General features: G+C 32.0%; 1 protein-coding gene and 2 long non-coding RNA genes across 3 annotated transcripts; all 3 read right to left on the reverse strand.

The window, feature by feature from the left end:
* Window positions 1-7,072: 7,072 nt before the first annotated feature.
* Window positions 7,073-9,206, reverse strand: LOC136971119 (uncharacterized; the record flags this gene model as incomplete). Its single annotated transcript, XM_067265598.1, has 3 exons — window positions 8,563-9,206; window positions 7,332-7,481; window positions 7,073-7,259 (listed from the first exon to the last, which is right to left on the reverse strand). Coding segments are annotated over exons 1-3 (981 nt in total), but the record flags the coding sequence as incomplete, so codon positions are not given.
* A 2,110-nt stretch (window positions 9,207-11,316) lies between these two features.
* LOC136971120 (uncharacterized) lies at window positions 11,317-12,980 on the reverse strand. The gene is made up of 4 exons (XR_010880100.1): window positions 12,945-12,980; window positions 12,797-12,835; window positions 11,474-11,506; window positions 11,317-11,372 (listed from the first exon to the last, which is right to left on the reverse strand). It is a non-coding gene; the product is annotated as an uncharacterized lncRNA (long non-coding RNA).
* Window positions 12,981-13,431: 451 nt separating this feature from the next.
* On the reverse strand, window positions 13,432-13,660 carry LOC136971121 (uncharacterized). Its single transcript, XR_010880101.1, has 3 exons — window positions 13,647-13,660; window positions 13,552-13,574; window positions 13,432-13,482 (listed from the first exon to the last, which is right to left on the reverse strand). It is a non-coding gene; the product is annotated as an uncharacterized lncRNA (long non-coding RNA).
* Between the last annotated feature and the right edge of the window lie 972 nt (window positions 13,661-14,632).

Below are 14,632 nucleotides of genomic sequence, written 5' to 3' on the forward strand. Positions count from 1 at the left end.
ACAAATAGAGTTATTAAAATTATTTGCGATAGTAGAAAATAAACTAATTTATATTAAATTTACCAATATCGAGTGGAGCCGACAACGACGCCAAATGGTAGATGTTGGAACTACCGTGGAAAACGCACTTAAAGACCGCTAAATAAGACGACAACACAGAAACACAGATGTTTTCGTGTTTCGTTCTCTAGGATTTACGGTGATTATGTTAACATTTACTGTAAATGTACATATTTTAATATGATTTTATGTGCTTTTAACGCTTTTCTAGTTACATTACGACTTCAATATTTGTGGCTGACAGATGTAAAGTCGAATAAAATGACTTAAACATGATTTTTATTTTTCCATATACTTTTTCGACAAACGACGTATAATCGAGAACGACGTAACTCGACGTATACCTGTATTTGAAACACAGCTTGTGTTACCTTTCATGTCAGAGCTAAAAAAATAAAAATAAAATAAGTTTTTACACAATTCAAATGTTAATTTTTGATTTTGTATATTCATTTTCTAATTAAAAATTTACATTTCTTGTAACTGATCGATTTATTCATTTAATATTGGTATACAAGTTTCTACGTTTTCTGACGACTGCTCTTCTATTTGCTCGCACGGAGACTGTTGTCCGTAGGTACTTTCGGACGTCACTTGGCATTCTAACCTTATACGGATATTTATAATTATAAAATTTGGGCATACAATATGTCATTCAACTAAAATAAAAGTCACAACATTAAATAATTACATACATTATATTAATGTATCATTCGGAGGATATTTAATTTCACGAAAAATATCCACAGTTTCCCTAGAACTATAAAATAAACAACAAAAATATATCAGAAATAACTAAAATAAATTCTTACACTACTTTGTTTTAGTTTCTTCAATGATTTATTCTACAGAATAGCAACAATCTCATCCCCATGCATGAAATTGTTTTCTATCTCAGAGAATATCTTAAAAAACTCAGTAGCTGTTGCATTGAATGTTAATCTGATAAATGTGGCATCAAAGTCCAGATTTAAATTATGTGATGATTCATTTTAACGCATTGAGAAAGAAAACTTTTGAATGCTACTTTATAACAGTTAAAAGTCTAAAAGCAGATATCCTGTGCCTTAAGAGGGAAAACCTGGAAATTTACGAGGTACAATTACACCTCTAAACGAGATGATTTTTCAGAGCCGTAAACCATACCCACAGCAGCAAAAATAGTCAAAGGAACCACCATATCTCTACATACAGCTTCGGAAATCAGCCTGCTTCCAGGATGCACACATTTGGGAATCATGTTGCACCGCTAAGACTATTCAGTCCATGTGAGAATGCCAGCTTTGTGTAATCCACTTCACTACTTGATTTTATATAGTTTTACGGGGCATGCAAACTTGGTCTCGTGAATTTGCTGAGGCATGTAGTCATGCGCTTTGGTGTGAGTGATTGCCAGAGGTACTGTACCTGTATAATGGGACACTTGGGAAAGAACCAACTTTGTCTTTGGGTTACCCTTTTCTTAATCCACAAGGGAGAAGTAAGGTTTCATTTTATTTTTAAATTAGTTACTCATTTTAATCACAGAAAACTTTTTTATTGACAACAAAATAAGAATAACAAGCAATTACTTATTGAGACATCATCACAATGCTGGGCTGCATTTTTTGAAGGTATTTTTAATTTATTTAATTTAAAATATATGCTTTGATTTTAGCTGTGTCTCACCCCTGTACATCATACTTTTCCTGTTTACATACAGTTAACAATAAAGTTATATTGGTCATCTATCTAATTCTGTTTAGAGAAAAATATTTGAATTGAAATAATGTGATTCTTGATGCAAACCAGAAGTTTGTATATAGTTTAATTGGGGCCCTTCGCTCCTAAGCTTTCTATATCTGTTTCCATCTTTCATCTAAGAGCATTCTGGAAATTAAGGAATGGTACAGTGGACAGAGAATGACAGTGGGGATTTATAGGTCTAACAGTTTTTCAAATTGCAACCAAGAAATATCTGTTATTAACCATAAAAATAATTCTAGCAGGTCGTGACTGTTTGGTCGAGTACCAAGGTACAGTATCACTGTATTTAATTAACGCAATTTTGATATACATGGTAGCAGTGAAAAATTAGTTAACTGCATTAGTCTGTGTATGTAAATATAAACAGATATTTTCTTGATTAAATCAATATTATGACTATACAAATAATTTTGGGTCTTTACAGAATTATCCTTTTTAATTGTTTAATCAAAGTCAGATGGTAACAACTTAAAACCAACAAATGACATTAAAAAATTCATACAATACAATTGACGCCGACCTTTTCTTTGAGGATCCGACGCCAAGAACACAGTATCACAATTCTATACAGTATCACATAGGTAGAAAAACAGTTGTATTTATATCCATCTGCTGACCTCTGGGTTTTTACCCAAGTGATATTGTGAAGAATTGTGATACTGTGTTCTTGGCGTCGGATCCTCAAAGAAAAGGTCGGCGTCAATTGTATTGTATGAATTTTTTAATGTCATTTGTTGGTTTTAAGTTGTTACCATCTGTATCTGATTGGACAATTAAAAAGAATAATTCTGTAAAGATCCAAAATTATTTGTATGGTCATAATATTGATTTAATCAACAAAATTAATCCTTGGAACTTTTTTAATAATGTAGATATTTTCTTGCATAATATATTGTACTGTGCATACAATCCATTTTTTTATAGTTTGTACCACCCCCTTTTTCATAATCTGCAGGTGCCGTTGAGGATCACTCATACTAAAGCACATGCCTACATGCTTATTTTCCATGCTCTGCATCAGTCAATCAATGCAGAGCACTGAGAATATGCATTAGTACTGTTTCACAGTAAAAACTGACTTTTGCAGGCAAATATATCATGAAGGGTCATATGTACAGTATATGTATGGTTCCATTGACTTTTTTTTATACAGATGGAGTCTAAAATTCTGGGGTTATGATGGCAAATCCCTCATCAGAGTTCACATCTTACCAAATGCAATCTTTTACTAGTTAGTAAGGCTTTATTATCGCGGACACAAATAAACCTACACATACCTTCCAGCCTGGACTTGTAACAAAAAAATGAAAGATGTAAAACTGTGAGGCTGAAAGCTATAAAATCATAATGCAAGGCATAAATTGCAGCTTGTTAGCTTATGTGCAAATCTAGATCTACAGCCTTCTAAGAGAAAAAGAATCTGTTACCAACAAAAAAGCTAACTGATATCAAATGAAGAAAGCTGTCACTCTACTGTATACTTTAATGGATATGTTAAGCACCATCACTCACTGCCCTCTTCACTTCTACTTGTTTATGAATATTTTCTTTATGAATGGGTATGTCATAAACCAATAAATTAACTAAAAATACAGAAAAAAACTGGATATATATGTATGTACAAATGATGAGGCTTGGACAGGGCCTAATTGTCTGCCTAAATAATGGCTGACTGGCAACATTTCATAACAATGGTTTTATAAAAAGTAAAATTACAATTAAAATTTTAAATTATGTAGGCAACAAATGACTTCGCTTAGGAAAGCAAAAAATTTTGAGCTGGTTGTAGTAGTAACATTAGTGAGGTTGATGCCAAAATTTTCAATGCGAATACGTTTATGTTGAACATTCGACATCACTTTCTTGTGAGCATAGAAGTTTGACAATGGCCTTTGGAATGTCGAGCATGATTGCACTGACTTTCCAAAGGCCATTGCCAAACTTCTAGGCTTACAGGAAAGCGGTGCCGAACGTCCGACGTACACGTTTTCGCGTTGAAAACTTCAGCCTCAACCTCGCTATTAATTCTGTTGCATCATTAAGAATTTGGTATGACGAAGACAACTCTCCATGTTTGATTTTTGTGATCAATTATCTCTTTTCATTATATAATAAATAAACTTTAAACATTTTTATGTTACAATTAGTTTATTACTTTTTATGTTTTTAGAATATGAATTTAGAACTACATATTTGAAATATGTAGTTCTAAATTATAAAGCATCGGCTATTGCCGCTGCGGCTAACAGCGCCAATGGCCGATAGCTCGATGTAATTATTACCATAAATTCCCCACACAAGTTATGAATGATTTATTTTAAGTTAAAAACAAAAATGACTTAAATATTTAGATAGATTACTTATAAATGAATGATTTCTCCGAAAAAAAATACGATAAAGTTTTGAACGGCATGCTCTAACTCATAAGATTATTATGAATAAAATAAAATGTAATGCGACTCAAAAGTTAATATTTTCTCACTCCAAAAATGCTTCTGGAAATCTTTTCTAGATACGAACTTTTATCGATACAATTCCAAAGTTATATCAGATCTGAAAACAAGAAATCATAATATATCGAAACTTCCATTAACAGACACCTCTACTTAACGGCCATTTTTACAATCTCCGAACGCTTCAAATATGACATCTGTTGCATTTACCTGTAAATAGCGGACACTCTAAATAACTTATGCCGTCGACCTTCATGAAAATGACTTTACGACATTCGAAATCTGCCTAAATCTATCTTCGTCCATCTTAATACGCAAGTTTCATTTCTCATGTTAAATCTCGTCTGATCTCAACTAGAGCTGCATTTGTGTAAATCCATAGTAAGAGTTTCAATATCGAATGGAATTGCATCTCACAGATTTAATACTTCAGTCACATTTATAAATAGAAAATATTATAAACGAACATGGGTAAAGACACAAATTAAACAGAACCTTATTTCTTGTAGTCAGGTGTAATTTGCAAATCAATAATGCATTTTAAAAAAACCATTGTCAAACTAATAACAGCAAGGGCGTGGGCGCCGCAGAAGGAGAAACAGAAGGGACATTTGCCTCTCCGTGGGATCGAAAATAAAAAAATTTCACAAATTATAATCGTAAGTGATTGTTACATTGTAACTCACTCAATACCTTTGTCGTTCTAATCAAGTTTCATTCGGTATAACAGTTCGTTCTTGTGCTTAAGTTTTTGTCAAAAAGTATATTTACCAACAAATAGGTAATTAAAAACTAATAAACAAAGTTATATTTCTAATTTAAAAGATGCAGTTTTCAAGATTAATTTATCTTACTATTAATAAAACATAATTTATTAGTTTTGTGAGATCCGCGGATTAAGAGATTAATTGTTATATAATATTATAACAAAATATTTAACTTTCGATAAAATATTATTCACACAAAAGGATGTACAGCACGTTAGCCGTTTCCGAAAGGAGGAGGAAACGAACTTCCTTTCTAGGCCGACTAAACTTAACTCACTTGATGTGATGATGAATTAGTTACCTAGCCATCCCTACAAAAATGGGGCGTTTTCTCGCCTTTGCACGCAGTTCGTCGGAGGGTCAACGAAACCCTAACTGGCCACATAAGCGCAGTTTTCGATGAATCTGAAGTCGCCATAATAGATAGATCTCCAGAAGGGACAGCCACGTAGAAGTTGGTCATACTTTATAACGCGCACATAGAAGTTACGTTTCAAGATCGACATTCTTCTCCTGATCGTCTCCCAACGTAAAGAACGTAACGCCAACCGAAGACAAGAACAAGCCTCATATTGTGAAGGTAGTATCAGGGCCGGAGTAACCCACTTTGGAACCCTAGATATTTTCTTTTTATTCTCTCCCACAAGAAACATAACACATTTTCTTTAGTTTTTAGAATTCACGATAACCATATATAAAGCAATATATTTTTCTTCTTCTTACGTAATTGTATAATACACGAAAAAAATCTATTTTTCTTTCTCTTCTGACTTATGGAATCTCTTCTTATCTTATAACTTCGAAAAATTTTTAAAACATTGTTTCAACAATGAATAAAAAAACAATTAAAGTTCAAAAAGGTAAAACGGGGATCAACTTGCAAAGAAAACTTTTTATTTACATTAATAACCTCCTAAATGCATTTCGCCTATGAAAGGCCTCTTCAGTAGGTTTAATCATACACAGTTCATGCACTGACAGAAACTTATTAAAATATAACCAATATATTTTTGTTTATTTACAATTATTATTTCCAATTTGAGTCCTATTTGATTTTATTTACTCACATCTCCAAGCGGCAAGCGAAGAATAGAAGTGGTAATAAGAAAAATGCAGAAAATGTTTAGTTATTGTGACTTCATTATGTTAAAATATAAAGTTATATATGTCATATTTACATTCATTAACCAAGATGCCAATATATATGAGTAATATGGTAGGGCCTAATTTTATCCATTGCATTTAAAAGGTTTAAGAATATAATTGAATAATCCATGCTAATTGAAAAAACTGACTGACCACTTTATCAATTGATAATTTTATTAGTGTCAATATACGGAGGTTGGGTTCACATTTGATTGAAAAGTTTTCTTCTGTAATTTGATACAAGTGTTTATTACCGCTCGGTCTTCACCGTGGAAGTAGCCGAACCTACAATGACTATGAAAACTTGTTTTAGTGTTCATGATGCAGAAAATTAAATTAAATAATTTTAAAAATGATTAAAATATAAAATAATTATCAAAGCGATGGAGTCAGAATCTATTTTTTAAAATTTACTTGTTAAAAGTATACGGAAAATTATTTCCTTTCTATTCCGACTTTCAGATCTCAAATATAACTAAAAAATTTTTCTCAAAACATTTATAAAATGAACTTAAAAAATCTTAAAGTTAATAAAAAGTTAAAACGAAATTAATTCGCAGAGAAAAAATATCATTTATTACTTTAACAATGCTCCTAAATGCATTTCGCCTTTACCAGGCCTCTTCAGTAGGTTTAACATTACAAAGCTCATTTCTCGACAGTAACTCAGCGGAGAAAACCACTTAAATGATTTACAAAGACTTCCCAGCATTCCGCTGTTAACACTCCCGTATTCAAATTTACATTGTTACTTTGCATAATAATAGCAAAGTGTTCTTTAACTTTTCGCTTTACATTATTTTTCTCTCTAAATACAATTTTTAACTTATTAACATTTATATTACAATTATTAATATTACAATGTTGGAAGATAGGAGAATTACTAATTTTTAATCTTACAGAGGCTAGATGTTCCGACAATCTGATTTTTAATTTTCTTTTAGTTTCACCAACATAATAACTGGGGTTGTTACATGTACATTCTAATCTGTAAACTACTCCATCTTCTTCCAATAAATCTTTTTTGTTGTTAGTACTTCTTACAATCATCAGTTCCGATAACCTATTATTTTGGGATGGAGCCAATCTAATTAATTTTTGATTAAGAAACTTATTATATTTTTCATAAATACCTTTGATATATGGAAAGGATACATACTGCTTTATTTCTGGACGTTGTTTAACTTTAAATCTATTTTTAAGAAATCTGTTGTACCATTTAGTTAATAATTTTCTCGGATATCCATTTAAGATGTATTTCCTATGTGTATTTACAATCTCTTTATTCCTTTGGTCTATATTTGTTGTTCTAGAAAAAATTTTTGTTAATTCCATTAAATATACATTATATTTTTGGTGTAAAGGACAATATGATTTGAAATTAATTACTTTTTTCGTATTACATGGTTTTTCAAACTTACAGTTGTGAGGTTGCCGAATTCGAGATTTCCAAATGTCAGGACTTATCGTATGTGGGGTGAAGGAAAGTGAGGCAAATAGCTGCAGTGACAAACAAACCCGTTTATTTACACTAAGTCTTACAATCTAGTGTGTCTTGCATGTCTTGTCTTCTGGTTGCTCTTGATGGTTCGGTTGTTGGCCCCGGGGCAGACAGTTGATGCTCGACCGTGGGAGGTTGTGACGAATGGTGAAAGCCCGAAGTTCAATCGGATGGTGTCCACTTGTAGAGGCAGGGAAAAGTCTGGACAGTTGATTATAGTTGTTAGCTGGGGAAAGTCTGAACAGTGGTTGACACGGACAGAAGCTGGGAGAAGTCTTCACAAGGGGAGGCAGAGAAAAGTCTGCTTTGCCCTTGAGATCCAGATTTTTATAAGATCTTTCTCCCCTGGATCTCCAGCTCCTGATTGGTCGGTTTCCTGTCTCTAGGCAGACGACCGACCATTTCGAGCTATCAAAGGTTTAAATTCGACACTGTGTTTTATTCCGATCAAGGGAATTTAATCGCAACTTGAAACCTCTGCTCGTATTCAATTGTTTCGAATTCTTATAAGTCTGATACATAATATCAGCGCTGCATCTCCTTTTAAGGTTAAAAAAAGAACATTTTTCTCTCGATTAATAGTTTTAATATTTCCCGATTTAAAGTATCCTTCCAATTTCTACGAGCATCAGAATCAAAAGCTTGTTCCCTTGATTTGACATTTTTTATGATATCAAAAACACATGAGCTCGAGTATCGCTCGGGCTTCACACAGTATTCCAAATGATCATCAAAACGTTTAATTGTTATATCGAAATAATTTAACTGATTATTTAATTCATGCTCTTGAGTAAATTTAATATTTGGATTAATGTTATTAGCTTGTTCCAAGATTTGCAAATTTGTTGTTACGGCACTATTATATATGATCAGAATGTCATCAACGTACCTTGCAAAAAACTTTATGCCAGTTAATTCTGACAACATTTTATCTACGTCCAACATATAGATCTCGGCTAATTTTGGCCCTATTACAGAACCCATAGAAATGCCATTGGCTTGACGATAGAAATCTTTATTTACTGTAAAATAATTATTATTCAAGGTGAAGATTATTAAGTCTTTCAGATAGTCTGATACACCATAATTACATAAACTTTTCTTAATGGACGGGTACATAGAAGTTATATCCAAGCTCATAAGTTTATAATTCGACAGAATTTCTCCCTTTTGTAATCTTGATATTAAATCATCTGCATTTTTTATGGTATATTCTGAATTTGGTATATCCTGTAATAACGTTTTTATAAACTTTTCTAAATTATATAATAATGTGAATCGAAAATCAATAATTGGTCTGCATTTATTTTGCTTATGAGGTTTAATTCTAACATTTAATTTTGGAATTCTTACATTTTCTTTCGGAAGTATGCCTTTACTTTGATATGGCGTAATGTAACCATCTTTAACCAGGTTCTTTAACTTCTTAGTCAATGCTTGTTGTATTTCCATAAATGGGTCGTATTCCAACTTTTCAAAATTTGCCTCCGATACAATTTCTTGTTTCTTAATTTCTAATTCATGTAGATCCATAATAACTATTTGACTTGACTTATCAGCTTTTAATAAACATAAATTATATTTCTTTAAAAATTTCTTAATTCTATTATATTTACCTGTATAGTATTTTGCTTTACGATCTAAAATGTACCCTTCTTTAACTTCTAGTTTCGTTAAATCTTCACATATTTTAATTCGAAGCTCCTCCTTTCCTTCTTTTTTAAGATTAAATTTTTAAGATAAAATTTAATGTGTAAATTGTTTTAATCTATCAAATTACTTAGCTAAATTTGCAGATGACATTTTTTAAAGGAAATTCTGAAGTAGTTAATATTATTTTTATTTTATGGTAAAGGAGCTGGATATTTTTCCTCTGCCCTCCCGAACACGCGTGTCTCACATTAACCTATTAATAATTTGAGCATAAAGTTGTTTCAGCAGTAAGCATTATAAAAGTTTACACATGTCAGCGTGTACTAATGTACGTGTTTACATTAAACAACAAATAAAACCATACAGACAGAAATATTTTTATTATCAACGTGTTTCGACTTGCAAACTTTACCAATTTGTCTTCATGTATTGATTTAATTATCAAGTAAATAATCATCTATTTAATTTTTTCCGTCTGTCCAGATTCCATCCCGGGTGCCCCAGTGAGATAGTCTGTCACGTTAACCGCTTGACATCTATCCCTGCTTCTGTTAAGAAATAAGAAAATAATTTTAATGTATTTATTGTATTTATTTAACAGTGATATCTTTATATAAATTTAAACAGTTAAATCAAAAACTTATTGTAGCATTGTGAATCTAAAAGTTGAAATCAGAAAAAGACTCAAATATAACTTTTTATTTTCATAAATGTATTTTGCAGTTAACTTTTAGATAAAGAAAGTGATTGTAATGAGAATGGAAATGGTGCAACGGAAAAGATAATTTTTAAAAATAAAATTAATTTGAAATTTGAAAATAATTATTTATTTCAAAGTAAAAATCCATCATAATGCTAACAAAAGTTAATTGTACAATTTATGTAATGCAATTCGTTAATTCATTAGTAAGTGTAATAAACTGCGATCACGTGCGTTACCACCTCACGATTTACAATCGCGGGTTTTACGATTTGATTGATGGAATAAGGCAGTGCCATACTTGTTCGATCTATCAAGTTATCGGAAAAACTTTCTACGAAAAATTAATCTCTATTTATGTGTTATACACGTGAAAAAAGCCAGAAAACTCCACGTGGCCAGCACGTCGCCCATTCGCTCACTCGAGACCAACTTCTATTGTCAGTGGTTTCACTAATTTGACGAGTAGAAGGCCTCGTTTTATAATTAATATTATAACTATTAAAAATGCCTGTGATCATCTCTGTGTGGTATTGTATGACTACTTTTCCTGGAACGTAATTTCAACATTACATAACTGAAGGGAAACAGGACAGTTCACTTAATTAACAATGATTTCCCATCACATGGAAAAGGTGGGATCGACTGTATTAAGAATACGGAGCTTTTTATGCCGCAGAACACAGCGTGTAACATATATAATATACAGTACATGATACAGTACATGCGGCATTCTGTGGCGTCTAAGACAAACTGGCGTACAACGTGAGTCGTAAATTTTATATAAAGTATGCGGGAGAAACTGAAAGTTTGGAAAATTTTCTAAATCTTGCTATTTTCGCCCTGTCGGCACTAAGTGGGCCTTTTTTAACAAGCCCATTACCGGTTCGGCAAGCCCACAATGGGGCGGCCAGGTGGTGAGGGACGAAGTTCGACATATCCGGATGGACCATCCCCGAAAAATTCATGGGAATTTTTCGACCCGCCCGGATTCGATCCCGAGTCTCCCAGAGCGGTAGGTTGCCACCTTGGCCCGACAGTTGACATATTGTATTGTAGATACGTAATTTGAAAACGAGCAATTATTTATTGTGGCATCGTCACAATGCCAGAATGCAATTTTTAATCACATTTTTAATTTATTTAAATGAATTTGAATATATTATATATTATTTGCTTACGTTTTCCTCGTGATAAAGCTTTCTTGGCAACATCAAGCTATAAAAATTTAATTAAATATTAAGTTTAACTTTACGTTTTAGAAATTAAAGTAATTTCTAGCGATATACATTTACCTTCTTCAAAACTTTTTCGCCATCTCCGTCGCAATCCGAAGATACTATTTCCTAAAAAATAAAAAATATAAAATATTGTAAGAACTGTTAATTCTTTAAAAATGTGTAGACATTGATTCTTTTAATGTTTCCAAATGAAAAAAAGAATTTACCCCCTTTTCGGTCAAAATTTCTATAAATCGAGCCTGGATAAAAAAAAAAAAAAAACTATAAATATAATGAACTTTACATATAGACTTACATATCAAGTTTTATATTTATAAACTTTTGCAATTAACAACACTAGATGCTATCCCAAATTTTTTCCACTTTCTCAAGCCCGTTGTTCGGGCCTGAAAAAGTGGAAGAAATTGATGAGGTTGAATTGAGAGAGAGTGATAAAAATGATCTTAGTAACTAAAGTCACATTTATTGACTCTAGTATTTACAGTAATGAAACTGCCAAACAAAAAATTTGCTCGGGTTAAAGTTAACGAGGAACATGTTTGTCGCATAGACTTAAAATTGTACATTTGCAACTTCACCACACGTGAACCATTGCACGTTGCTCAAATATCTCTTCAGCGACATCATTCACAGGATAACAGCTTTCATTTGATACCGTAAGCATATTTTTATCACCTGCCGTTTATTTAAACTAAGTCGAAAAACCGAAGTCCTATTTCGATTAATATATAGAAGACATGGAGTAATGTCCTTATGTTTTAATCTCACAAAAAAGACTCGCAACAGCATCGGAAACATTTAAAACTTTTCTAGGTAGCTACGTCAGACCCGTTTCTATAGGCTGCCAGGATGGCTCAGCCACTCCTGCTCACTGTTTCAAATAAAGAAATTCTGTTTATATACGGAGGAGCAAAGGCAGGTATACAGTTGTCGTTATTATGGAAAAAAAACATCAGGGAGAAAAACCATTCATTTTTATGTACAAATGAAATCACAAATAAGAAATACGAACTAATAAAAAATAATAAAAATAATAATAATGAACACCAAGCGTTTGCATTTTTCAAATTCTTAACTGTATATCTACTTTTGCACTTTCCCTATATTTATCTACAAAATAATCACTCTTTAACGCTTAAATATAAAATACTTTTATATCTGTTGTATATTATTTTATATTTCAAAAATTTTTTGAGAGGAGACCCCAAGATTACCTTCAAAAAGCTATAGCTAAGTAATCAATGACATACCGCATTACATATAAATCGAAGAATCATTGATTTGTTAACTTAGCTGCTTGCCACTAGAAGAACACTAAACGAAAACTTTATTACGCTTTTTGGACGAGGGTTTATGTGCCGAAACATCTGACAAAGCTTAAATAAACGTTAATGCTGCCTTGTAACTCTTTCCGTGAGATTAGAACATCAGAAACCATTGAAAAACCATATAAGACCATAATAAATCAATTATTCTTAAATAACTCTTCATATATTGCCGTTTAAATATAGAAAAAATATATAACTTACTAAATGTTCATCTATTTTCTTTGCATGTTCCGGATATGCCTATATTTTAAATTAAATGTAGCATTATTTGCAACAGAATTCACATGCATATCTTTTCTTAATACTTTATTTAAGAAAATAAGTAATCAAAAATTCATGAAATACCTACCATCTTACATTGTGCCGTTATACATTCCACCAGTCTCTAAAAAAATTTATAATATATGTATATATTATTAAAAAACATTAGTAAAGTCAGCGCTTATTCAAGTTTTAGTGAAATGGCTATATTATTGTTCTAGGTTCGAACCCGAGACAGTTTGTTAATAGTACAAGGAAACAAAACACGAAGGCAATCTGCCAAACAGAATACATTGTGTTCAAATGTTGAGTGAAGAAGCCCTGGAAAATTCCACGTGGCCAATCCATTGGTCAAGCGCGAACCCTGGACTATTGTTCATTAGTTCTATCTACTCGGTTATTGTATGTTACACCACTTTTATATATCAATGGTTTAATATACAGTGTTAATAGTAGCGTTCTGAATTAAATGAAAAATATTTTAAAGACATTGATCAAAATGGCATCTTTGAAAACCTTAGCAATCAAATCTTAATGTTTATACACGATTTACCCAATGATTATGCAAGCATCACCTTTTGAAAATCTTCTCCTTCTTTTGGAGTTTTACTGCAACATTCAATTACCTGAAATTTAATATTTATTATTGAATACAAAATACTAAATAAGTATTATTCAATTAAATATTAACATACAATGTTTTTCATTTTTTCCATGTCTGAAAAATGTAATAAAACATGATAAATTTTTCAGAATGTATAACACATAATTAGTATATAAATAAACTCACGATCATGGTGCTGGCCGCAGTCGCCGATGACAGTGCACAAGAACAAAACAGGAAAAAGCAGAAGGAACTTCATTGTGGACGAATATTAGGTGGATGGAAGGCAAACTGCAGAAAGTATTTATATCTTCTGAAAGAAACATAATGACGTCAATGACGTTTGAGGCGATTGGTTAATTTTAAATAACTCTATTATTTCATACTGTAAACAGGACATAGTATTTGTTCAGTTGGTCTTCCTGTTGTGACGTAGTATTCGATCTATGTGATATTAAAAAGAATCTACTAAACAAACATCCATTTTTCGTGCTGAATATTTTTCAAACCAAAACTGAGCAAAAATAGGAAATAGCAATAAAAAGTAATTTAAATTTTAATTGTTTAAGTGATTTTGTCCACCAGAAGCCATGTGGATATAGACACTGAACACTCATAGTAGATCGTGGGTTCAGAGTCTGAGTTTACCAGGTTTTCTTGATGTGTCTAAAACATCAAGAAAACCTTTCCGATTGGCATTACTACGGCAGATCCTCCTCGACATTATCCCTTATAACAGTAACAAAAGTGTGATTATTTTAAACATTTCAAGAAAATTAATGAATAACCAGAAATTTAGTAGTATGCCGCGATATACGGTATATATCCTGTGCATTCAAACTATCATATGCCCTTTGGTGACACGATATTTTGTATAAACAGAAAGTATTAAAAAATATATATCGTATTTTTACTTTTTCAGTTGTTTTACACGACAGAGGAAAAGTATGACGATAGGTCCGAAATAGCCCCCAAGATTTTCATATTTTTGGACTTTGAAACGACGAGAAATGCAAAACAAATTCGGGGGGTTTCTTCTGTGTGGATGTGTGTACTGATGGGCAGGACAATGTTCACCATCTTAGAAACTTAATAACTTCTGTCTTTTTGTCGAAAATTCTGAAATTGAAGGCGGTTTGTGTATTGGGTGATCGATGCAATTAAATTCAAAG

Source organism: Centruroides vittatus, unplaced genomic scaffold (genome assembly GCF_030686945.1).
Source record: "Centruroides vittatus isolate TY-2023 unplaced genomic scaffold, ASM3068694v2 contig_2328, whole genome shotgun sequence".
Taxonomy (NCBI): domain Eukaryota; kingdom Metazoa; phylum Arthropoda; class Arachnida; order Scorpiones; family Buthidae; genus Centruroides; species Centruroides vittatus.